Source organism: Nicotiana tomentosiformis, chromosome 3 (genome assembly GCF_000390325.3).
Source record: "Nicotiana tomentosiformis chromosome 3, ASM39032v3, whole genome shotgun sequence".
Lineage (NCBI taxonomy): Eukaryota > Viridiplantae > Streptophyta > Magnoliopsida > Solanales > Solanaceae > Nicotiana > Nicotiana tomentosiformis.
The window spans coordinates 51,556,791-51,584,478 of record NC_090814.1 but is presented as its reverse complement, the minus strand read 5'-3'; the positions used below and the strand labels follow the sequence as shown (position 1 = coordinate 51,584,478).

Genomic DNA, 27,688 nt, shown 5'->3' with positions numbered 1-27,688 from the left:
CTACCTCGTACTTCTTGAAAGTTCGACTCGATTTGGGTAATTGTGGAGCGACTCACGAAATCAACACACCTCTTACCTGTTTAGGGTACCGATACAGTGAAACAATATGCCCAGTTATATATCAAGGAAATAGTAGGGTTGTATGGCACTCCAATTTCTATTATCTCCGACCGAGGCAGACAATTCACTTTTAAGTTTTGGAAGAAATTTCAGCAAGGGTTAGGTACACAAGTGAATCGTAGTACAACTTTCCATCCACAGACCGACGGGAAAGCAAAGCAGACTATTTAGACGCTTGAGATATGTTGTGCGCTTGTGTTCTTGACTTCAAGGGTAGCTGGGATGATAATTTTTCACTCATAGAATTTGTCTACAACAACAGTATCATGCTATCATTCAGATGGTGCCGTTTGAGGCTCTATATGGTAGGAGAAGTAGATCTCTCATTGGGTGGTTTGAGATTGGGGAAGCAGAGTTGATAGGGCTAGACCTCGTGTATCAGGCTATGGAGAAGGTTAAGATCATTAAGGAACGGTTGAAAACTTCCTAGAGTCGTCAGAAGTCCTATTCAGATGTACATCGTAGGGATTTTGAGTTCCAAGATGATGATTGGGTATTCTTGAAGGTTTTCCCCATGAAGGGTATAATGCGGTTTGGGAAGAATGGAAAGTTGAGTTCGAGGTATGTTAGACCGTACATAATCATTCAGAGCTTTGGTCAGGTGGCTTACAGGCTTGAAATACCTCCAGAGATGTCTTTAGTGCACCCGGTGTTTCATGTATCCATGTTGAAGAAGGTGGTTGGAGATCCGTAACTTATTGTTCTGGTTGAGACTATATAGAGGTTAATGAGGAATTGACCTATGAATAGATTCTAGTTGCCATTCTTGATAGGCAAGTTTGAAAGCTGAGAAACAAAGAGATTGCCTCCGTGAAAGTGTTATGGAAAAACCAACAGGTCGAAGAGGCCACCTAGGAAGCCGAGGAAGAGATGAAAAAGAAGTATCCTCATTTGTTTGAAAAACTATGTAGTTCCATGATGTTAAAATCTAACTTTCTACAAATTGTATTTCCCCAATACAACTTATGTTAAGGATACTCCTTCTTGGTAATGTAATGTTTATGGCATTGTGGCTGGTGTTGTTTCTATATTGTTTAACATCGTTGTGTTATTGTTATGCTGTTAAGACTGGTTTTGGGATTCTCTGGCAGGTGGATAGGCCCAATTACAGGGGAGACGCTGGCAAAAGTTTTGGAAATTTAGGGAGTTAATCAAAATTTGGAACTACTGGTGTGTGAAGTAACAGTTGAGTCATATTGGATGCTAATGGAGAATTTTGACTCTCATTCGAGGACGAATGGTCCTAAGCAAGAGTACGCCAGTTTGTGTAGGGCCTCAACCCCTTGGTTATCAATGAGGCTGCTATAGCTGCCTTGAATTCTGATATGAACTATAGGAAGATGATGGCATTTGCTCAAGCCATGGAGACCCGCAAATTGAAGAATAGAATGGTGTGAGAGGGTAGCAATAAGGCTCGGTCCGCGAGCAACTTTGGTATTTCTTCCGATGGTGGTGGTGATAGGACAACATTCAGGGGAAGGTCATCAGGGACATCCCAGTCCTTTGCTCAGTCTTTGGTAAGTGCACAGCCAGCAGGGCCCAGTTAGCAGGAGTGGAGCCGTTTCAGGCCCAGTCAGAGCAACAGGGAATCCTACTAGTAGGGTCGGCTTAGATGGAGATCAAGCAACGACGAATGTCCCCATGCCCTAGGAGTGGGAAGATGCATTTTGGGGCTTACTTCAAGGACTAGCCCATATGCTATGGGTGCTGTATAAGGGGTCAAATTCAGAGGGATTGCCATTCATCCCGCCAGAGTGTGGGCAGGGGTACGACACAGCCAGCCAGTTCTGCAGCCACTACATCCGTAACACCTTCTTCAGCTCGAGGCACTCCAGTACCCGCAGGGCATGGTGCAGCTAGGGGTAGTGAACAGAGTTCGGGAGGGCCCAACCATCTCTATGCTATGAGGCGTCACCAGAGTTCAGAGGTTTCTCCAGATGTTATCACAGGTATATTGACTATCTAATATAATGATGTTTATACCTTTATTGATCCCGGTTCCACTTTGTCATATGTCACTCCCTATGTTGCTATGGGAGTTGGGATAGAACCGGAACAACTTCATGAGCCATTCTCTGTATCTACTCCAGTTGGTGAGTCTACTATTGCCACATGATTTTATAGGGATTGTGTTGTCACGGTGCATGGTGGGGACACCATGACCGATCTCATTGAATTAGGAATGGTCGATTTTGATGTAATAATGGGGATGGACTGACTTTATTCATGTTTTACAAAGCTTGATTGCCAAACTAGGACCGTTAGGTTTGAATTCCCAAATGAGCTAGTTATTAAATGGAAGGGGGATGATGTAGTGCCAAAGGGTAGGTTTATTTCCTACCTTAAGGCCACGAAGATGATCAATAAGGGGTGTATTTGCTATTTGGTCTGGGTTACGGACACCGATGCTGAGGTACCTACAATTGAGTCTGTGCTAGTGGTGAATGAATTTTTGGAGGTCTTTCCTGATGAGCTCCCTGGGATCCCACCAGATAGGGAGATTGATTTTGGGATTGATATGATGCCAAGCATGCAACCTATATCTTTTCCACTCTACAAAATGGCACCGGTAGAATTGAATGAACTGAAGGAGCAGTTGAAGGACTTGTTAGAGAAGGGTTTCATCCGTCCGAGCGTGTCACCTTGGGGCACACCGGTTCTCTCTGTATAGAAGAAAGATGGGTCACTGAGAATGTGTATTGACTATTGGTAGCTCAACAAGGTCAAGATCAAGAATAAGTACCCACTGCCAAGGATAGATGACATGTTCGACCAATTGCAGGGTTCTAAGTACGTCTCCAAAATTGATTTAAGATCCGTGTATCACCAATTGAAGATCAGACAGTAGGATATTCCTAAAATAGCTTTCAGGACCCGATATGGGCACTTCAAATTTCTGGTAATGTCCTTTGGGCTAACAAATGCCCCGACAACTTTCATGGATCTCATGAATCGAGTTTGCAAGACTTTTCTTGACTCCTTTGTGATAGAGTTCATTGACAATATTCTTGTATATTCACGAAGTCGAGAGAACCATGTCGATCATCTCAGGGCATTTCTGCAGACTCTATATTAGCACAAGTTGTACGTGATGTTTTCGAAGTGTGAATTTTGGCTTGAATCTGTCACATTCTTGGGTTATGTTGTCTTCAGAGAAGGAATTAAGGTTGATCCGCAGAAGATTGCAGCGGTGAAGAATTGGACAAGACCTATAACACCAATGTATATTCGTAGTTTATTGGGCTTAGCTGGGTACTATAGAAAATTTGTGGAGGGGGTCTCTACTCTTGCCTCCCCGTTGACTAAATTGACGCAAAAGGCAGTTAAATTCCAATGGTCAGATGCTTGTGAAAAGAGCTTCCAAGAGTTGAAATCAAGATTGACTACGACATCGGTGTTGACCTTACCGGAGGGTACATATGGGTTTGTAGTATATTTTGATACTTCAAGAATCGGACTAAGGTGTGTATTGATACAACATGGCAAGGTGATCTCTTATGCTTCTAGGCAACTCAAGACCATGAGATGAACTATCCAACACATGACTTAGAGCTCACGGCAGTGGTTTTTGCATTAAATATTTGGCGTCATTATTTGTATGGGGTCCATGTGGATATATTCACGGACCATAAGAGCCTTCAATATGTTTTCAAACAAAAGGAACTGAATCTGAGGCAAAGAAGGTGGCTTGAGTTACTCAAAGACTACGACATTGATATTCTATATCATCCGGGGAAGGCTAATGTTGTGGCGGATACTTTTAGCCGGAAAGCTATGTGTAATTTGGCTCACTTGGAGGCATATCAATGCCATTGGCCAAGGAGGTTCATTAGTTGGTTAGTTTGGGGGTTCATCTTGCGGATTCTAGAGAAGGTGGGGTGGTTGTGCAAAATAGGGCTGAATCATCGCTTGTTGTGGAAGTCAAGGAGAAACAATATGATGATCCATTGTTGGTACAGTTGAAGGAGGGGATTCAAAAAAATAAGACCATGGCTTTTTATCTTGGCATGGATGATGGTACACTAAGGTACCAAGAGCGGTTATGTGTTCCTAATATAGATGGTCTATGGGAAATAATCATGACCGAGGCTGACACTTCGAGGTATTCCGTGCACCCAGCTCTACAAAGATGTATTATGATCTTAAGAAAGTCTACTGGTGGAATGGTATGAAGAGGAATGTAGCGGACTTTGTGGCAAGATGCCCAAATTGTCAACAAGTAAAGGCCGAACATCAAAGCCCCGGTGGGTTGGCACAGAACATAGAAATTCCGATGTTCAAATAGGAGATGATCAATATGGACTTTGTGGTAGGACTACCTTGCACTCCTCGAAAGTTTGACTCGATTTGGGTGATTGAGGATCGACTCATGAAATCAGAACACTTCTTACCTGTTAAGGCTACTGATACAGTGGAACAATATGCTCAGTTGTATATCAAGGAAATAGTCAAGTTGCATGGCACTACAGTTTCTATTATCTCTGAGCGAGGCACACAATTCACTTTAATGTTTTGGAAGAAATTTCAGCAAGGGTTAGGTACACAATTCACTTTAGACGCTTGAGATATGTTGTGAGCTTGTGTTATTGACTTCAAGGATAGCTGGGATGATCATTTTCCACTCATAGAATTTTTCTACAACAATAGTTATCATGCTAGCATTCAAATGGCACCGTTCGAGGATTTATATGGTAAGAGATGTAGATCTCCCATTGAGTGGTTCAAGATTGGTGAAGCGGAGTTGATAGGGATAGACCTCATGCATCAGGCTATGGAGAGGGTTAAGATCATTAAGGAACGGTTAAAAACTGCCAAGAGTCGTCAGAAGTCCTATTTGGATGTACGTCGTAGGGATTTGGAGTTCCAAGAGGATGATTGGGTATTCTTGAAGGTTCCCCCCATTAAGGGTATAATGCGGTTTGGGAAGAAAGAAAAATTGAGTCCGAGGTATGTCGGACCATACAGAATCATTCAAAGGATTGGTCAGGTGGCTTACAGGCATGAACTACCTCCAGAGATGTCTTTAGTGCACCCGGTGTTTCATGTATCCATATTGAAGAAGGTGATTAGATATCCATTGCTTATTGTTCCGGTTGAGACTATAGAGGTTAATGAGGAATTGACTTATGAATAGATTATAGTTGCCATTCTTGATAGGCAAGTCCGACTGCTGAGAAAAAAGAGATTGCCTCCGTGAAAGTCTTATGGCGAAACCAGTAGGTCGAAGAGGCCATCTAGGAAGCCGAGGTAGAGATGAAAAAGAAGTATCCTCATTTTCTTGAATGGCTATGTAGTTGTGTCCATGATGTTAAAAGCTAACTTTCTACAAATTATGTTTCCCTTGTACAGCTTATGTTAAGGATACTTCTTCTTGGTAATGTAATGTTATGGCATTGTGTCCGGTGTTGTTTCCAAGTTGTTTTACATCGTGTGTTATGGTTATGCTGTTAGAGCTGGTTTTGGGATTCTCTGGCAGGTGGATAGGCCCAATTACAGGGGAGACTCTGGCAAATTGTCTGAAAATTTAGGGAGTTAGTCAAAATTTGGAACTGCTGGTCTATGAAGTAACAATTGGGTCACATTGGATGCTAAATGGGCCAATTTTGGAGGTTGTTTTGCGGTCAACTATGCGACCGCATAATCATTTCATGGGCCGCACATCCGTCACAGAACCAACATGAAGATTTTCGAAGGGAGATTCTAAGGTCGATTCTATGGCTGTATAATTTATATGCGGGCCGCAGATTGGTCTAGACCCACCCAGTTTTTGGGACCATTTCTGCTGTCCATTTTGTGGGCCACAGACTTGATCTGCGGTGCACTCTGCGACCACAGAGTCGAGTTCAGATGGCCCATTTTTTGATTTTTAAAACCGGATCCCATTTTTATAAAACAACCTTAGGGGTAATTTTAGAAGGTTCAAAGTGGTATTTTAGAGAGAGGAAAGTGGTCTAGAGTGAGAAGAGGAATTCCTAAGCTATTTGTTCATCAATCTTTACTCAAGTCTGGAAGTATTCACAAGGTTAACTCACAAGGTCTTCATCCAAGAGGTAAGATTCTAGCCATAGTCTTCAATTTCGAATTTGGGGTGGGAATAGGTAATGGGGAAGAAGATTTTGAGAATAAGAGTTGTTATTTATGCATGCATTACTAATAAAGGTGGTAGGGAGGCTGTGGAGTATTTGTAGGTGGCCTATTGAAGTGGGGATTTATTGTGGGGTAAAGTAATCCACCATAGGAGGACCTTGAAACCTTAATGCACACATAGTGCTTGATAAAATGCTCAAATGAGCTGAAACCCAGAGTATCTTCCTAATTATGGTTCAAATTTTTCATATTTCTAATAGATTGAAGTCGCTAGGATTTTCGGAACATTTTAGTAATTTAAGGAAGCTCAAGAGAGGTATGTTGGCTAAACTCTTCTTGTAGACCCGATTTTCATGATGTCCTCGTAAGTTGTGATTATGATGGGCTCAATTTCTTATGTCTCATGTTTCGAGTCCTTCCTAATAGATTCGATTATCCTAAAATAAGTGTTGTGTTGAAGGATGTATGTACCTAAAATGTGTTCCAAATGTTCCTATCATATCATGATTCCCTCCGAGAATTTAATCTAGTATGATCAATGTACCGAAGTTGTTGTGATTTAAAAATCATGTTTCAATTGCAAGCTAGTATGCCTAATTGTGGAAGAGAAACTCAATGTGCTTAAGACTCTTATTTTCTCATATGTTTACTTAAAGTCTTGATTTGAAATTCTCTTATTTATGATAAACCATGGTAACACTTGAAAGTTATAGGGGTGAGTATGAAATATGAAATATGGCCGACGTACCGAGGATGATATTACAATTGTGGCCACTAGTGCCAATAAAATGGAAAGTAAATCCTTTAAATAATAATTGCTTTGGGAGTATTATTTAGTCATCGAGGAAGGGTAAGTCAAAATAACCTAACCCTGAAACTACACGTGCCGGTGTAGGAGTGATTGAGGGGTAAATCCCCGTGTTCATGTGATGAGATTGTTTCCCCTTATATGGGATGAGATTGATGTGTTGAGATATTTTTCCTTAAATAGGATGAGATTATTGCTAGCGAGATGTGATGTGATGTCGACTCACACGGCATTGTTGTGAGACGACTTAGCCGATCGGGATGAGATCAGACGCCATGCCGCACACATGGTGGTGTTGTGATTGGATATCTCGGGGTGAGATGGATTAGCCGATCAGACTGAGATCGGACTCTGTACTAAAAGCATGGTGGTGTATCGGTACTAAAGATTTCCCAACTTAAAAATATTGAAACTTACTTGAAATTTATCTTTCTCCTAGATTGATACCTTGATACTGTTTGAGGCTCTCATTGATTTCATGTTCCCTTCTCATTTTACTGTTACTCGTTCTAGTGAGAGGGTGCTTAGTTTTACATACTAGTACTATTCCATATGTATTGACGTCCCCTTTGCCGGGGGAGCTGCATCTTTAATGGATGCAGGTGGTTCTACAACATGCAGTATTAATCAATGATAGCAGTACACCCTCTCCTCAACTGACTTGGTGAGCCCCGCTTCATTTCGGGTCTTGTATCTCCTGTCCTCTATGTATATTGCTTTATGGTATAGTCGGAGCCTTGTTGCCGGCACCATCATGCTACTCTTTTGTATCTATTAGAGGCTCCGTAGACATAGCATGGGTGGTACCTTTGTTTTGGAAAGTCAAATTAGAAATGTTGTATTTGTATCATATGTTTCCACTTCTAAACTATGAATGTGTAACGTAATATTTTGAGAAATCTTGAATGAAGTTCTAACGGTAATGAAATTTGGATTGTTCATGTAACCTTCCCATTTCCTAATTAATGAAATATGTCTCTCTCTATTTATTCATGGGTGAGTTTGGGTAGAAGGCATTGTACCGTCTTGTTCGACCGGGTTACCTCAGTTGAGCGTTGGTCATGCTCCCCTAGGTCAGGGCGTGACAAACACCACCTAACAGAGGATCCCTATTTCAACCTTAGTCAATAAACCTTAAAACTCAAATCCCAACATCCAGAACTCATTATATGACCCGATTCTTGCATCTATACACTGTATAACTTAGAACAAGCTGTATCAATCCATAACCATATCTCAAGATATAATCACATGATATACCAAATAACTCAAATACTTATAGCAATAACTTTTGACCGCAATGGCTGCTCGATAACCAACCCGACACCGGTAACAAACCTCATATCAACTAAAACCTTGTTCGAAACCTTCGTACACTGCCAATGATGAAAGAAACATACAAAAACTCATAACCAACCATCAAATTAACAAGTCGTGGAGCTCTCTTGCCCGATATGAACCATAGATAAAATCTAAGCCGACTAGTGACGCAATTCTTGCAAACATACCTTAATCAAATCTGATGGCAGTCATTTCAGGCCCAATAGCCTCAACTCATCCATTACAAACTACTCGACCGACATGTCACACAGATCCTACTTAGAGCCACATACCATGCAATTCGTGCACCAACGAACAATAACTCAAATATACCCAATGATGGAAAGAGAATGGAAATTAAGAAACCATCCCGCCAACTAAACAGATACCACCACGAAGCGCAATGATATAAATTCACCACACAAGGGGATACATAACACACAAAATAAGCACAAAGGATCATATCCTAACATAAAGCCATTGCGATGCATGAACCAATCTGACACCGGTCCACCTGGAATACTTCGAGCTATGATACTCACAATCAACAACCATAAGCATATCAACATCAAACACACGAAGCGCATAACCATATCTATGGAGATATGGATATCACTATATAGCAGAAACAGGAATACCATAACTAAGGCACAATTAACCATTCAACACCCCAAGAGCAATCTCGCTCGAATTTCGCTACAAAGCTCAAACATAATCGCATCGGTGTGCAGATAACCAACAGATCACAACCCATCGCAGCATAGGAGAGTAACACATGAGACATATTAGAACACGAATGTGATCCACCCTAACCGATAACATACCCCTCCATAATAATTGTGCTGAGTAGATAAATCTGACCTGATTTAGAACACACATCCTTATTAGACCTACTAGTAGCCTCCAAATCAATTCCTATCCTTCCAAAGTAGATAGATAGCCTCCGAAAAGCCCACAATAACATATATATAGTACATACCATCAGTTTCCAACCTCTTAACATATCTTCACCGTTCATAACCATAGAACAATCTGCCTAAAGAACCCCCTTAGTCTTCAAATCCCTAGAATACTAGAATCTCCATATCCGATCACAACTACACTACTCAAATAACAAGCACATTCCTCACATACGGTCATCCCACGAGAAGCACTTCTACAATTCTTTCGTTCCACAAAGCAAAATCTGGACATCAGCAGTCGATCAACCATGCGATTACCATAATACCAGTCAGACATCTGCAAGTCAAAATACAAAGCACCTTCTGGAGTGCACACCCTTCTTAGGTGGTATCAAATAATGCATATATTCTTCTAAACATTTGAAATTGTCCATGCTGTTTAAACTCGTGACCCCATCCAGGCGTAAATCATTACACGTAAAGCATTCCTTATGCCGATAGCAGACATCTAGCTCAAGCTATGGTCGACACTATCAAGAACTCTTCAAGGCCAGTCCGCACGTCACAAAGACATCAAAACTAAAATTCCCTACCTCAACCAAGTCACGCAAGCTATCAAACCAAAGAGTATTGCCACAGAATGCTGGTGAAGCGTTACCACACCAAAATACCAGTTACCTTTGTTGCTATGCTTACCCAACACCACCGAGCTGACCCATTTCTTCTAATTCTCCTCGACTTGTCTTCAGGTCAATACTTTCCCTTATTGGAACACAATAATCCTAAGTCAAAGATCACTGCGGAAGACCCTAGCACGAACCATGTCGTCCGAAAACCCATAAACCGTTGTATTTCCTCTGGAGCACCCAACAATACTGTAACCGAGATACCCACTCTGAAGAGACCTTCTGTGAATCTGAAGATGTTTATCTAACCTCTCTGATACTGGAATGTAGATTTAGCAATGATACAGAAATACCGCAAGTTACAGCAACATCCCATGAAAATCTTAGATCTTAGTCATGTACAATTCTGGAGAACCCCTCAACACTGCATATATACTCAGACCCAAGACTGATATGACACTTGCCCATGCAATCTGATCGTCAATAGTAGACTCCCCTACTTGGCGCGGAGTCATAGGGCACAACATTCAATGATCCACATAACCAACCTTCATAAGCTCGTACAACACCAATCAGATACACGAACCGGTTGCATCCCACACTTGAGCAACTGAAGATCTACTAACATGTCCGCGTCCTTAGTCTGGAAAATACCTTGAGACAATGATCGAGCATCTATGGCCCCCTCATAGCCTATCCGCAACATTATAAACCGCTGGAGCATAATTGATACCAAACGCGCAACATCATATATGAGTAGATGTGAAGGGATATAAGATATATGCTTCAAGCTGAATCAATGCCGCCCGGTAAGGAATGAAAGGAGTGGTTCCTAATAGTTTCGTAGCCTCTCGAAGATAAGTACAAACATCTCCATACTGATCCGCAAGATTCTACTAAACTTGCTTATGAATCGTTGCACCTATGAACCTAGAGCTCTGATACCAAATTGTCATGACCCGAATTTTTCACCTTAGGATATCGTGATGACACCTAGTCTATACGACTAGGTAAGCCTAACACATGCTGATTTAATAACAGAATTGAACTATTTAATAATTTATTATAAACCATTAAATTACATACATAGTCGCATACGGCCAATAGTTATACATTTACCAAAATCGGTAGTACGACGTCATAAGCACTACTAAAACACACTAGAATTTCTAAACACAATAATATTTTGAATTACAATTTAACAATAGCATAATAAAGTAAGATGGTGACTCCGAGGCCTACGAACGTCAAGTACGTATACCTTGAAGTATCCCGCCGCGTAGACGCAACTCTCAACAACTCAATCAGAATACCTGGATTTGCACAAAAATGTACAGAAGTGTAGCATGAGTACACCACAACGGTACCCAGTAAGTATCAAGCCTAACCTCGGTAGAGTAGTGACGAGGCCAGGTCAAGACACCTACTAGATATAGAAACCTGTTCAAGATATACATAAATCTAACAATGGAAAGAACATCAATGTAAGACCAACAACAGAAAAATTATTAATTTACAACCAGCAATTAAGTAATAGAAATATACATGGCAGCAAGTAGTAAACGAGTAATAAAGAAACAACATAATCAGAACACCGATGAGATGTAAATGAACTAAAATTAGCTTGTTAATGTCTTGCCAAGGCTCCGTCAATCCAATCAAATAAAAATTGTACTTTCTATGAAGGTTAAGCAACCTTTGGAAAGTTTTTGTGTGTTTATAGACCTCACATTCCATACAAAATCTGTCATGACCCAAACTCGGGGAGCATGACCGGCGCTAAACAGAGAGAACTCGGCCGAACAAGCCTGTTAAATTACCTTCTACCCAACTCATCTACGAATAAATAGGAGATGTACTCCATTAATCAAATACTGAAAAGAGTTTATTAACAACTTCCTTATCATTCCCATTAGCAGCTTCATTCAAAATTTCCAAAATATTACGAGTTTATAGAATTAATGAAAAACATGATTTTCAAATACCAACATTTCTAATTCAATTCCCAACATTAACCACAGCCCACAACCTATATACGGAGCCTCTAAGTACAATAGAAGAGTAATATGGAAATGCCGGTAACAAGGCCCCGACTATACCTCAAAACACAGTACATATGAAACAAAAGATACATGACCCCGAAATGAAGTGGGGCTCACCAAATCAGCTGAAAAGAGTGTACTGCTATCACTAATCAATGCCGCCTGCTGTAGAACCACCTGCATCCATTAAAGATGCAGCACCCCCGGCAAAAGAGACGTTAGCACTGTCGAATAGCACTAGTATGTATAGCTAAAAATCCTCTTTCAAAATAGAATGCCCATTTAAGAAAAGGCAACACATAGAAACAGCAAGTCACAATCAACAATATGCAAATGTCCAGTTAAAACATAATAATTTTCAAAATACGAACTTCATATACAATTTTGGTTTGGAGATCATTAGCACCAATATACCACCGTCTTTGTTAACACGGAGTCCGATCATGCCCGATCGGCTAGGCCATCTCCCCACGAACAATGTGGTTTGACATATGATGTGAAAGAAAGTTATTACCAAGAGTAGTACCACCATATGCACAATATGGTGTCTGACCTCCACCTGATCAGCTAGGCCTCCTTCCTACATATGCCATGTGGGTTGACTTTTTCAATCCACAAAGGTTCCAGTATCATCCCAATTAAGGGAAATAATATCACAATTTCCCAAAGGTTCCAATTTCATCCCAAATAAGGGGAATAATCCGAATCCACCCCTACACCGACACGTGTAGTTTCAGGTGTGGGCCTTATGACCCACCCTTCCTCGGTTTTGCTAATGATGCTCCCAAAAATAATTTTAATTTGATTTGCACACAGAGGTACCATAAATAAAATTATACTCACCTCAACATATTTCACATTGTATAAATTCTCATTAGAATTTCCATTCATTCACAATGACAATATTTCCTTGGCTCATTAGGCCATTCAGAAGATTCTTTATTCCTGGCACGATGGCTGTATTTCATATTCCACACTTTCACCTCTTTCAATTTCAAGATCACCATCAAATATCAACATATAGAATATTCCGTAAATCACAACTTTAAGTTCATTAAAAATGAACAATTTAAGACCAATAGATTTCTTTCCAAAAGAATGGAGTAAATAATTGGCAATTGATGCACAAGTTCAAATAATCCACAAGTGACACCCCATTTATTCTTGCTATACTTTTCCCCAAAAATGACAATGTACAATTTCAACACATGAGTATATAGAACACGAATCACACTAGATATATTTATAAAGAAAAGCATTAGTTAAAGCAGCCACTAATGGGCATGAATTAAGTACAAAAGCTCTTAGGCAAATTCTAATTTTCCAAATCACTTTTAACACAGTTGAGTCGAGGCTCATTTCATATTCTTTATCGCATTCTCTCATATCATTTGCACTACTAGCCATAGTCATAACTTAAATTCTTGGTACGTTGGCCACACTTTATATTCCTAATTCAATTATTTCATTTCCAACCACCTTTATAGGTTATCAACAATAAGACATTTCCAATCAAGACTTTAGGTGTACACATAAGCAATTTTGAGTCTTAAGCATATCGAGTTTTTCTCACCCAATTGGTATACTAGTTCTCATTTAAAACACGACTCAAAACCAAAACATTTTAATATGCAACCCATACTTTGAAACTTACAGGAACATCATGGAATTCAATTCCAAGAGAGAAAGTTTAGCCAACATACCTCAATTGAGCTTTCCGTAAATTACTACAACGTTCCGGAAATTCTAGCAATCCCAATCTATTTTGAGACATAAAAAAATTGAACAATAATTAGGAAGATATTCATGGTCTTAGCTCATTTGAGCATTTTATCAAATACTAGGTGTGCAAATTTAACCACAAGGTTCTTCTACAAGATTTCCTTCACTACACAACCCAATCCTTACTTATTTAAGCTCAACAATCTTCCCACAAATATTATTGGTACATGCATGTATAGATAATACTCTCATACCCAAGAATTATACTCCTAATCAACCATCTTCTACCCAAATTCAAAATTGAAAACTAGGGTATGGAGCCTTACCTCTTAGATGAAGAACTTGTGGGTTTTCCTTGTTAATCTTTCAAGATTTGAGCAAGACTTGATGAATAATTAGCCTCGGGTTTCCTCCCTCTCTAAAACACTCTCCCTCTCTCTAAAACATCATATGTTTGCTCAAAAATAGCCCAAAGCATGTATTTCACGAAGTAGGACCGGGTTTTAAAAACTCAAAAAATGGAGCTCCGGAACAAGGTTTGCGATATGCGATCGCATAATCGATATGCGGACCGCATATCGGTCGCATAATCGGTGTCCAACACTGGAAAACATATGTTTGTGTCTGCGGTCACTATGCGGTCCGCATAACTATGTTGCGGTCGTATAATGCACCACAGAATAGTTATGTGGTCGCATAGTCGACCACATAATTGCTTCCAGACTGGCCCTCTCCTATCTCACTTCTGTGGCGATTATGCGGCCCGCAGAGTGATTCTGTGATCGCATAATGGACCACAGAAACACGTTTTTCTGCCAAAAATCCTTAAACACGTATACCTACTCTGCCACCTCGAAACCTTGAATTCATTTGTGAAATTTTATGGGGCTCTATTCTTAAATACTCCGAAATTTTCCGGGGTGTTACAAAATCATTATCCATAAGATTACTTGGTAATAGAGATCCCACTTCTTTTTTGTTGCACCCTTACAGGTACAGTCTTCTCATTTTGCTTCTTTATATGTTTTCCTACTGATTCCTTCTTGTCAACACTCCTAGGTGAAATGCCTCCACTCTAGCAACTTGTTGAAAATTAGTTGCCGTTGATTCTTCCTCAATATCTTCATCTAGATCCTCGTGCTCTTCTTTGTCATCATTTATCTCCTGGAGAGACAAAATATTTGGTTCATGGTTCTTAGCTATCATTCCCAATTCCTTCTGACCCATATTATTAATAAGAATACCCTTTGCCAGATACCACTTGTAACACTAATGGTCTTCCCAGCTAGGGTTCCAGGATCATCAAATGCAGGAGTAACAATTTGAATTGCATTAGTACTTTAACCCGTTTCAAACTTACCAGCCTTGGTAGCAAGTTCAATTAGATCATATGTCTGTATTGTAACCTTTTTTAACACCATAGCTTTATATTCCCTATCACTCTTTGCCTCTTGTGCCAACTTGAACTAAAGATTAGAGACATCACCCAAACTAGGGTTTACTGTAGCAGAAAATGCAAGAGTTACTGTTCCATTGCCTTTTGATGCCTTGCCTGTAGCTATTTGGTGAGGTGACCTTACTATATTATCTAGAATTCTAACCTGAACATTCCCTGCTTGATCTCCATCTAAAAACTTCACCGGATCACCTCCAATCTTAGCCAATAACTGGACAGTACCACTAGGGTTTATTGTTCCATTGGCTTTCTTCTTAGCTGAAGCCTCAATTGTTGATCCACCAATGATACTAGCCTCATTATATGATCCTTTATCAGCTCCAAGTGATGGCTTATCCTGAAGTTTGCTAGCCCCTTCATAAACTTCAACCCTAGTTTGTGGAACCTTAGGGTTTACTATAGCATTAGGGCTCAAAGTAGCTGCCGGTTGCTCCTGTGTCGTCTCTCATTCCTTCTTGCTCCTAGGACCAAATTTTGTAGCTATATTATGATCTATTTTCTCTACTTGATCACTCCATAAGTCTCTACTTGACATTACTTCATTATTTGCACCCTTCTCTTCAGAATCATCAAATGTTTGCGATGGAATTTCATTGCTTGGGTGGTTAACAGTGACATTGAGTTTCCTCAACTCTTCTTTGCTTTTAGCAAATATCCTATGAAACCATTGAATTGAAGACTCCTTTTTTACTTGCCTTATCAATCCTAGCTTCATTAGTATTAGGGATTTGTGTAGCTGCAATTTGTGTCACAATCTTCTTTGGAGTAGCTTTCCCAGTAGAAGTGGGATCTACATCTGTTGCCTTCTTTGCCTCAACATTCTCTTTATTTAGAAAATTCTCCACAGCTTATTTATTTATTTGTTTTTGTATTTCAATCTCACCCTCTTTTAATAGTGCAAACTTATTACTAGTTTGCACTTGCACGTTTGATTGAATTTTTCTGGTAGCACCTTCCTTCCCAACTATCTGCTTCCCTTTTGTTTCCTTCTTCTCTTGTGTTGTCTCAACAACATTGTTTCCACCAGCATAAATGATATAACGTCTACTATTTCGTTGGTATTTGTTCTTCTTCTTTGCATCCATTCATTCTTGTTTGTGTTTGTAACTGGCTTTCCCAGAACTTTACCACTTGCCAGCACTTTGGTAGAAGCTGTTGCTCTACCTACAACATCACTTTGAGTTGTGACCACCATCTCCTTGATTCGCTCTTCACCCTCTTCATCAAATCTACTGTGCAATTCTGGGTGAATTATACAACATTCACTCTCATTGTGGCCTTGCTTCTAACAAGTTCTACAATATTTAGACATGCAGTCATACTTGATATTAATCCATTTTGATTTCTCCGGACCAGTTTCATCCTCCTCTTCAATTATCTTAATTCTTTGAGGCAAAGTGCCTAGTAAATTCACTTCAACTTTTACCTTAGCACAACATGGTTGTGTACCATTTTGAGTTTCCAAATCAACATGTAATGGCCTACCAACTGCATTAGTAAGAGAGAATACAAATTCCTTACCAAAATATTAGGAGATAGGTCAAGAAACAATATCAAGGCAATGTCAATTGTTGTTTCCTCCTCAGGTTTCCACCATCCACTCCACTTTGTATATCTCATTTGCCACATGTCTCCTTGGGGCTTCAAATAAAATGCTGGTTTGGATAACAAGTGAATTTAATCCTCCATTAAAGACGATTTGATGAGAACATAAGTGTCCTCAATCAAACCTATCGAACACGGACCTTTTAACCGCATTGGATGGGGTTAACTTTCCTCAACTCTTGAATCCCAGGTTTTCCATAGGAAACATTTCCCATAACTACAAGATGTAATCCTTGTTGCACAATTGATTGTTTAACTTTAGTTTTCTTCCATCGTACCATGGGTTCATCATGTAAATATTCAAGTGGCTTCAAGTTTACATTCGTCAAGTGCATAAGGGCATATAATGCTTGGAGTTGTAGAAGGTTTGCATAGTTAGGGATCAAACTAGGGTTTGTGGATGTTTGGGTGGGATGTTTGGAAGTGAGAGATGACTGACCAACCTCCATTGGAGGCTGGCGAGTGGCTGACGTGGCCATGGGAGAAGCTTCGCGTAGAATCGCCACAGAGTAGCCCTAGAATTGCCCTAGAATCGCCTGAATCTTACGTTACTCATAAGAACTTAAGTGACTTTGTTATCATCTATTCTACCTTTCATTGTAAATTTTATTCTTACATGCCTAAATTGAAGTTGTCATTGCATGTTCTAGATTCTATTGTCAAAGTTAAATGCATTATGTGTAATTGTTGTTCCATGCCATTCTTTCTATTTATGAGTTATTCTCATGCATTTAAACTTATTTGCTATTTCATGCTATCTCTTTTATTGTTAAGCTTATGTTTTGCATTTGAATTTGGAAGTTGCCATTTCATGAGAATACCTAATATTGCGGGCTATTGAAGTTGTTGTTGTGAAAGATACTAACATAGTAAGGTTAAAGTTGTTGATTATTGATATATCTTTCCTTGTTGAGTGATTTCTCATTTATTTTGTTGTTATTGAGATTCTTGTACATATTGTGGTTTAGCCACAAGCTATGTGTTGTGGTAACATTAGTATTGTTGATTTTGGCAAAGTTGTGGCATATGGGCACGTGTGGTAAGAGTTGATTATTGTGATGTGATATTGATGCGCATGCGATGATATAAGGATTGGGGTTGATGTGCATGTGGCGATATAAGGTGGGATTTATACGTGTGTTGCTTGTAAAGGAGTTACTTGAAGCCACACAGTGAGAAAAGGGGCTAAAGCGCGTGTAGCTATTTTCAGGAAGAATATTTTCAAAAATACAAATGCAAGGCTCACGCGGCGATATAAGGAAAAATTATGAAATGTGGATATGAGGTGTGGTGCCTCGGTTGTGATTCTTGTTGTGCATTCTATGGTACAAAGGCTTGTTGGTTGAACATGTTTTTTGTGATTCCTTAATTTATTTTTCTTGTATTTTACTGTATTTGATTACTTGTTGTTCTTATCATAATCTCATTCTTGTTGTCCTTTATTGTTGTAATATCTGTTGTTAGCCTTACATTGTTGTACTACTTTGTTGTCATCTATTTCCTTGCTCTCCGTTATTAGATTATAGTATACTCTATTTAGTTTTCTTTGTCCTAGTAGGTGTCTTGACCTGGACTTGTCTACCGAGGTTAGGCTTGATACTTACTGGATACCGTTGTCGTGTACTCATGCTACGCTTGTACACCTTTTTGTGCCGATCCAAGTTCTTCCTCTCGTGTCGGACGTCAGTGATTGGACCTTCTATTTTGGAGACTTCAAGGTATACCTGCTTGATACATGCAGGCCTCAGAGTCACCTTCTACCACTGTCTTTTCTACAGTTTATTTTCATATCAAACAATGTTGTATTTTGAGACTTCTATTGTACTTCTTAGAGCTTATGACTCAGTTCCACTAGGTTTTGGGAAATATTGTGATTGATATTCAGTATTGATGTATTCATGAGACTTATTAGTTTTATTAAATTTTTTAGTCATTATTGCCATCAGATTCTCTTGTATGTTAGGCTTACCTACTCTTAGAGACTATGTGCCATCACGATTACCTCAGGTGGGATTTTGGGGTTGTGACAAGTTGGTATCGGAGCGCTAGGTTCATAGGTGCTACGAGTCATAAGTGAGTTTAGTAGGGTATTGAAAATCGGTATGGAGACACTTGTACTTATCTTCGAGAGGCTACAGAACTATTAGGAAAATTCCACTTGTGATTTCTTATCACGCAAATTTATTGATTTCGAAATCTGAGCCTTTGTCTTTCTATTCTCTTACATATGGTGAGGACACACACTACTAGATCAAATGATCAGACACCCGTGACCCCTGCTAGAGGAGCGAGAAGCAGAGGCTGGGGTAGAGGCCAAGGAGGGGCACATGCTGCAGCCAGAGCACCTGCTCGAGCAGCGATTGAGGAGTCACCAGTAGCTCTAGTTGGGGGATAGCCACCCGTGGGACCTGTTGTTACCCCCGTACTTCAAGAGACCCTAGCACAGTTGTTGAGCATGTTCGACACTTTAGATCAGGCAGGATTGATCCCCGTTGCACCAACTATATCTCATGCTGGGGGAGGAGCTCAGACTCCCGCGGCCTGTACTCCAGAGCAGCAGGTCCACATTGATCAGATTTCAAGTGTCATACCAGCACAATCCAATATTCTGGTTCAGCCTGAGGTGAGGCTAGAGGCATCTATGGAGTAGGAGAGTGGACTTGAGAGGTTTTAGAAGTATCATCTTCCTACTTATAGTGGCGCAACTACTGAGGATGCACATGGTTTTGTTGTGAAGTGCCACCGTATTCACCGCGCCATGGGTATTGTGGAGGTGAGTGGAGTTGCCTTTACTACTGAGGATGCACATTGTGGAGGTGGCACACTTACGAGGAGAATTGGACAATTGATGCAACCCCTCTCACTTGGGCTTTATTTTTAGAGATATTTTTGAGAGAGTTTGTTCCCTAGATCCTTGGAGATGCATGACACACAGAGTTTGATGAACTGCATTAGGGACTATGACAATATCAGAGTATGCCATCAGATTCAGTGAGTTGTCTCGACACGCACCTGCGTTGGTGTCTATAGTCAGAGAGGGAGTTCGCAGATTCATCGAGGGGCTCAATTATGTATAGATGACATGCAAACATAGAGTTGTATTATTCCTCATGCTAATTGATATTTGATGTCTCTACGTGATGTTTAGAGCATGATGTTACAATTTTATCTTGTTAAATCCATGCCTAAGTGAATTATGTAAAAGAGTTAATGCATTGACTGTCATATCTGAAAAGCGTGCCTATTTCTCACTTTATTGTGTCACAGTTGAGCCTGATATTATTTGAGCAGTTTTTCCCTATATGTTATTGCGTTGTCGTAATTGTTGTTGTTGGCTATGGAAAGTATGCAAAATACTTGCTCTGCTTTCAAATGCCCTTTTTTGGTTTAGAACCCAGTCGTATAATCGAAATAGGATCGATTGGCATTGCCAAGATCATCACCACTTTTCCTGAGGTTAGACTTGCTACTTATTGAGTACATGGGGTCAATTGTACTCATACTACACTCCACACTTCATGTGCAGATCTAGGTATTGCTGATCGCGGTTGTTGCCCGTGAACCGGATTCAGATCATCTTGGAGATTTTAAGGTAGTACTACTATTTTATTCGCAGGCCTTGAAGTCACATCATTTATCTTATGTTCTTACTGTCCAGTCTCCCAATCAGTAATGTATTCCGTTCAGACTTTGTATATAGTACTCTATAGAGTTCATGCACTCAGTGACGGCGAATTTTAGGGTGAATTCCTTTATATTTGAATTTTAACATACTATTCCATTTTTTGAGACTATTTCTTATCTTTGTTAAAGTCTATTTCTACATATTTGTTGTTGGATTGCCTAGCTAGTGATGTTAGGCGTCATCACGACTCCGGTGGGATTTTGGGTCGTGACAAGTTGGTATCAAAGCACTAGATTGCATAGGTCTCACGAATCATAGTTGGCCTAGTAGAGTCTTACAGATCAGTACGCAGATGCTTGTACTTACCTTCGAGAGGCTATAGGGATTTAGGAAACTTTCCCTTTCTTGATTCCTTATTGTGCGACTTTATTTCTGCGTAAATCCAATATCTTTAGTTTTATCCCATTCGTCCATACGCAATGTTTAGGACTCAATGTCAGTTGGGCACCTGAGAGTAGTGATGATGATACATAGGTGGTGCGGGATGTCTTTCCTCGTGTTATGAAGTCAGACTACTATTGTCGCTTTGTAGACGAGTTGTCATCTATTGAAGCCCTAGTATTGGTGTTGCCTACGTGTTCGGAGCCATATACAGTATATTGTGATGATCCACGCATTGGTCTTGACGTCGTGTGAGTAAACATTGGTGGGGGTTAGTTGTTATAACAAAGAGGTATTGTTATTCGAGGCAGCACTATTGGGTAAGTTTCATGATATTTGATTGTCAGCAGTTCAAGAATGAGCATCAAAGATTGAGTGGTTTACCTCGAAAGATTTCTATACTGATGTGGAAGTGAGAATGTATCATTTTAGGTATTGTTGTAGGGTTGCCACAAACTTCGAGGATATTTGATGCTATGAGGTCATTATAGACCATTGAGGGCATTTCATATTGGTGGCAGCTTCTTACGTTTTGAGAGTTTGAATTTGACGAGAAGGGTTTGCTTGAGCTAGTAATGGATTGTGAATGTTTGATTATCATCTTGGTGTGCATACTGTCTTTTGTTGGGAGGTGTTGAAGGGACTTCTAGTTGGTCATTGGTGGAATGAAATGGACTTTTGCAACTTGTGGACAAGTGTGTACTCGGGATGAGTCATTGACTACATAGCATTGTACCATGGAAGTCATAGAAAGTGTAAGGCCACGTAAAATTTAACCTAAACCCCGAGGTTTCGTGGTGTCGAGGTAGGCTAATATATTTGATGAGGACCTTTTGGGTTCAATAATGCGTTGGAAAGTTGAAGAAAAATTATTGCAGAATATGGCGTTTCTGCGGTCCATTATGCTATCGCAGAACTACTTCGCGGACCGCAGATCCGACATGGAGTGAAACAGATAAATGAGCCAATTTTAGAGGATGTTTTGCAGTTAGCTAAGCGACCGCATAAGCGTTTCGCGGGCCGCACATCTGTCGTAGAACGAGAATGAGAAATTTCGGAAGGAGGTTCTGTGGTCCATTATGCAAATGCAGAATTGATTTGCGGACTGCAGACCTGTCGCATACCTGCACAAAAGTGCCCAGTCTCGGAGGGCCATTATACGGTCCATTTTACGGACCCTAGAAGTGTTATGCAGTTGCATATGAGACCACAAATCCGCATCGGGGCTTCATTTTTCTAATTTCATAACCCGACCCTATTTCGTTTTATCTAGGAATAAGGGTCATTTTTGATGGATTGTCTAATATTTTAGAGAGAGAAAAGAGTTATTCTAGAGAGAGAAAGGGGAGGATTCAAGAATTTCACTACTCAACTCTGTTCATGCCTTGGAATTTCATCAAGAGGAACTTGCTAGGGTTTCTAAAAGGTAAGAATTTCTTTCCCCAATTCTCCAATTTCGGATTTGGGTTGGTTATGGGTGATGAGAGTAGACTTATCACATGCATGAGCTAATAGGGATTGCGGGGAAGTTGTTGAACAATGTTGGGTGGTTTGGTTGTTGAAATAATTGACGAAAGGTTGGGTTGTCATTGTAGCAGCTCTTGCCATACAAATTCCTCTAATCGTGCTTATAATTCTCCCCTTTTCTATAGTTTGGCATCGTTAGGAGTGTCAGGATATTATTGTTACACCATGAAAAGCTCTTTTGAGGCATAAAGGCTGAACTCTTCTTCTAGTATCAGAACTCCCGTATTTTTACAAAACTCCATTGTGTAGTTCAAACTTGAAACACCATTGAGGATGGATATTCGAGCTAGCAAATTGATTCCCAAATTGCATAACATATCAGAACCCTAATGTGGTAATGATTCTCTATTTTGACTTAATTATGTTATACCCTTTTTGGGAAGAAAGGTTTGTACGAAATCAATGTGATCAAATTATTATATCTCATATGGTGAAATCTTATGAACTTATATTTGTTAAGGCCAATGGTGCCAAAGGGTTTGATTTGAAAGGAAATCTTACGTACAAACTATTATAGTTTTGAGAATCCAAATTGTGGCATGGTGATTACACCTCTACCCGAACACATTGGGGTGAGGCGGAAGAGCCGCTTTATGTAGAGATTGTGGTATTGTGATTACACCTTCACCCTCACACATTAGGGTGAGATGGCATGACCTCTTTGTGTAGATATTGTAGTATTATGATTAATCCTCCACCCGCACACATTGTGGTATTGTGATTACTCCTCCACCCGCACACATTGGGGTGATTACTCTAAAATTATCATATGCAGCGCATTGGCATAGGTTACTCTGAAACTATCATATGTATATCCTTATCTTATCATATGAAGCTGCACTTTATTTGGAATTCTACTATAGTCATTCTACTATTGTCATTTATATAATACCTAATAAATCTATTTTTATTTGTATTCTTCATTAGATCTGATAGACATGAGTCAAGAAAGACCTTCAAAGCCCAAAAGAAAGACAAGCGCGACATACACAAAACCTGGAACAATGGCATCTTTGGCAAACCAAATAAGGACTTCTTTTATCCAAAAATATGTTGCTCCCGCTAGACAATCAAACAAAGAGCGGTCGAATATTATTGAAGAGAATCTGCCACAATATCAAAGAGTAGTAGCCCATGTATAAATTAGATCAACGACTTATCCAAAATATGTTGTTCCTGCTAGACAATCAAACAAAGAGCGTCCGAATATCATCGAAGAGAATATGCTAGTGCCACAATATTCAGGAGTAGCAGCCCATGTACAAACAAGATCAACCACTCCTGCAACACAAGTAATAGAGGAACAAGTTCAGTTGGATTCTACAACCCCTATCACAGATGAACAATGTGAAGAACAACGTAAGAACATATAGACTTTATCTAAAATTATTTACATCCTATTTCAGTCATAAAAAATGTATCAACAATAGTGATTTGGTGGTTTTCTTTGGTTCAAATAGTTGAAGGCCCTTCTAATCAAACAAGAAAAAGGGGTAAGACAAAGATGAAAAGTGTACATGGACGACATGAGCATAAATTGATTTTACTAAACAACTTAAATCAACCCGTCGGTCCTAGTGATGCAATTATGATAGAGTTTGGAAGCTTCCTCGGTACATTGGGAAGGAATGCGACTCTATGCCCTCTTGATATTTTGGATTGGAGGAAGATGGACACAAAAGAGGATTTATGGGAATATACTAAGGTCTGAACTTCTTAATTTTTAATTTTTGGTTAAAAATCTTTCATATTTTCTCCACTAACAGATTTGACACCAATTGTAGGATAAATATGATACTCCCGAAGCTGGAAAACATTGAACTTTGGTATCAGTTCAAGCTGCTTGGAGAAAGCACAAGAGTAGATTGAAAAAAGATCACTTTGACACTTATGAAAATGATGAAACTCGAATGCAACATATCCCTGAAGATATTCCAGTTTCTCAGTTTATGGAGCTTCTTAGGTATTGGAACTCTGAGAAACTCCAGGTATGTGACTTGTTACTTGTTATTCTTCATCTTCTTGAACTTCTTCTTAAAGTTATTCTTCTTATTCTTCCTCTTGTTGTTATTGTTGTTGTTGTTCTTCTTCTTCTTCTTCTTCTTCTTCTTCTTCTTCTTCTTCTTCTTCTTCTTCTTCTTCTTCTTCTTCTTCTTTATGGTTTTCTCCTTCTTCTTGGCCATTGCTGTTGTCTTTCCCTTCTTTCTCTGCTTCAGGGATGCTACTGTAAATGTTTTCAATTGCTAGATGCTTCATTATAGGAGTACATCCTATCCATTCCTTGCTTTAAATTACATATACACATACTCAAAATATCATGCCTTTACTTCCATAATTTTCCAGTGGAAGTTTCCATACCAAATAGGACTCGATTAACTTCTAAGCTCCTCTTCTCTGTCGCAATATATATGACACTTATGTTTGTCCCATGTGAAATGATGCACTAGATTTGGCCTTTAGGTCCTACAAGCAGTTATATGGACAATTATGAGTATGTTAGAGTTGATTAATCAATATGATAACTACGACAACAGCTAGCATTTTCATGCGATATAAGAATAGTACTCATGTCAACAACCACAATTTAATTTCCTTTTATGGACTTTGACAATATCTAGTTGCTGATGAAGATTAAAGGAGAAACTATGCATTGAACAGAAATCTTTGTTAAGGAGTACTGTGTACTTTGATGTATGAATGTATAATGAACAGAAATATTTACCTTGATTTGCTTCAGCACATTCAACAACAAGATCTATTGCTGATTTTTTATAGCCCACCGCCATAACTTCTTCCCTTTTATAGCCCACCACCACACATTCTATTGCTAGTTTTGTTTTGTCAACACTGCTGCATATACTCCTCGTTGCTGCTCTTTTTTCTTTCTTTCAATGTTCTTCCATTTCTCTTATATTGTGTTTAATATATAATTCTCAAGTCCTACTTGTAAGATGTTGTTTGATATTTCTTTCTATTTGCAGAAAATGTCTAAAACTAACATTGAGAATTGGAAAAAATTGAAGAATCCTCACACTGCTGGAAAAAGAAGTTTTGCTTTAGTTCACTCTAAGTTGGTTTGTAACTAGCAAATCATGAAAAAAAATATTTTAGTTTTAGCTTTTGTTTAGTTCATGGCAGATCACTAGGAATGCTAACACACTTTCATGTAACTATGAAAATGACAAGGAAACTTCGGATCCTTTATCAGCAAAGGAAGTCTTTGTAGCTATAGGAAAAAGAAAAGTTGGGCGATCATACAAGTCCTCGGATGAAGATACACTAGTAAAATTGTGCGAATTATATTTAACTAATGTTATATCGAGATCAATTATTTTTTTTATTTGTTTACTTTTTATTTACTTGGATTATATTTTTTTGAATTTGCTTTATAGGCTGAAATCGAGGAAATTGAAGCACAACAAAATGAAAATGACAATGAGTCGGTAGAGGCATTTGCATCTGTCATGGGACCTGAACATCTGGGACGTCTGAGATTGTATGGATGGGGGGTTACAAGAAATTCTTTAAGAGGGAAAGTAGGATATTTTTAACCCTCTTCGAATACTTCAAACTCTATAGAAAAATTGGAGGAGAAGATACAAAGAATGGAGGAAAAAAATGAGGAACAAAAGGCAACTATCTGTCAAGAAGTTATTGCAGATGTCCTTGCGCAACTTTAACGTTCGGGAATTGATATTAATGCTAACATTATTCTAGCGACATTGGGTGATAATTCATTGGGAGAAGCTTCATCTGCTCAGCAAACAACATTGCAACCAATCCGTCGTCTATCTACTAGTACCAACAAAGAAGGCCAACTCATTCCAGGTATTAACTCATTGAGCAATTTAGTTGTGAATCAACTCAAGATGGGAGTGGCACCTGAGTGTAGAGGTGTTTGAGACCAATTAAATGCCATACTTTGTGAATCTCTCCATATCACAAGTATGGTATCCTTTTCTTTTTATGTTGGAAGGCCTTCAATAAATCCATGTTAATTGATTTTCGAGCTTGTTGAGCTATATTGGTAAAGGCTGGAATAGTCCAGGATAGGGAATACTTTTAGTTCTGACTCTTTGGCATGTGTCATATTCAGAATCAAATTCATTTATTATCATATGCATATTGCCCCAGTAGAAAGTGGGATTTTATTCTTATGAGAGTTCCTATCTGTCCAGAATGGCCTCCCAAAGGGGACTAATTAATATCTTTGCTTTCAGCCTTATCACTCCTTGTGATGGCGAGTAGTCTGGTTGGCCAACAGTGCCACTAGTAGAGCTGTTTGATCTTGCTCATATCTCCCACTCACTTCTTATACCTATACCGGTACCACATCCCTTATAGCCTTGCATTCAGACTTTGATAGTCTAACTTGACTTGGTGTAGCAGTTTTGGACAAATCCAAAGTGACCATGGTTGATTAGTGACTGATTGTTAGCAGTGGATAAATTTCCTTAACTTTATGGGAGTTATAGAGTTGATAGTTTCACTATAAAGTTGCTCCCTTGTCTTCTTGTTTTGAATCAACTCATCGAATAATTTAGTTGTGATGTTGTTTTGTGATGTAATAGTGTTCGAAGATGTTAAGGCAGATTGTTGCTTAAAGAATTAATAGTCTGGAGAGTTGTTTGATATGGTTTGTCTGTTGCTGATTCTGGTTTGTTGTATGTTTTTAAAGAAATTAAATATCATTGTAACAGACGGGAGAGTTAAAAATTATTCTTGTGTATAACATAATGTTATTTTGAGCAGGTTAAAATTTTTGGGATAGTCGTATTTATAAAGGAAACTCTGCCGAAAATTTTAAAAATTTAGAGAGTTAGAATATTTTTGAGTTACAAATTAGTCATATAACACTATTTTTGAATTGTAGGTGCATCGATTGCGGATGAAAGTAGTGATGAAGACCTTACTTGAGTTTTGTTCATCGTTGTTAGACTTTCTATCATCATGATCAAGCATATTTTAGTTTAGAACTTTTTGTATGCAAATTAAAAGTCATCTATTTTGACTTTTGAATTGTTGATCAAACAATGTATTCATATTTGTTTTTATATATGGATAATGCGAGTTAGATATTTTAATCTTATTTATTGATTTCTATAAGTTATGGTGTATAAATGTTTATTGCATAGGAAAATATTGAAATTACAATAGTGTATTATTGCAATAGACAATATAACCGTTCCAATAGACCTAGCAAACAACAATATCAACCCTCTAATAACTGTTGCAATATGTTGCAATATCCGGATATATGATACAGATAATTATTCCAATATATAACAAAACCGTTACAATATATCATGAAAACCATCCCAATAGACTTAAAAATCGTTAGTATAATTATAACACAACGGTTTATAACCGTTCCAACACAACAGAAAACCGTTCCCATGGACTGGTC

General features: G+C 39.0%; 1 protein-coding gene and 1 long non-coding RNA gene across 4 annotated transcripts; both read left to right on the top strand.

Moving 5' to 3' along the window:
* Positions 1-2,476: 2,476 nt before the first annotated feature.
* Positions 2,477-5,254, top strand: LOC138907803 (uncharacterized). Its single transcript, XM_070198418.1, has 5 exons — positions 2,477-2,727; positions 3,274-3,372; positions 3,989-4,222; positions 4,768-5,067; positions 5,119-5,254. Exons 1-5 carry the CDS (start codon positions 2,477-2,479, stop codon positions 5,252-5,254), a joined length of 1,020 nt encoding a protein of 339 aa, XP_070054519.1.
* A 17,876-nt stretch (positions 5,255-23,130) lies between these two features.
* Positions 23,131-27,345, top strand: LOC108946565 (uncharacterized). Of its 3 annotated transcripts, none has more exons than XR_011414707.1 (4): positions 23,131-23,640; positions 23,742-24,269; positions 25,674-26,109; positions 27,155-27,345. It is a non-coding gene; the product is annotated as an uncharacterized lncRNA (long non-coding RNA). The 3 variants fall into 3 exon arrangements; XR_011414708.1 differs by lacking the exons at positions 25,674-26,109; positions 27,155-27,345 and adding an exon at positions 25,263-25,356 and having other exon boundaries at positions 23,133-23,640; positions 23,742-23,986; positions 24,066-24,269; XR_011414706.1 differs by lacking the exons at positions 25,674-26,109; positions 27,155-27,345 and adding an exon at positions 25,263-25,356 and having other exon boundaries at positions 23,133-23,640.
* The last annotated feature ends 343 nt before the right edge of the window (positions 27,346-27,688 follow it).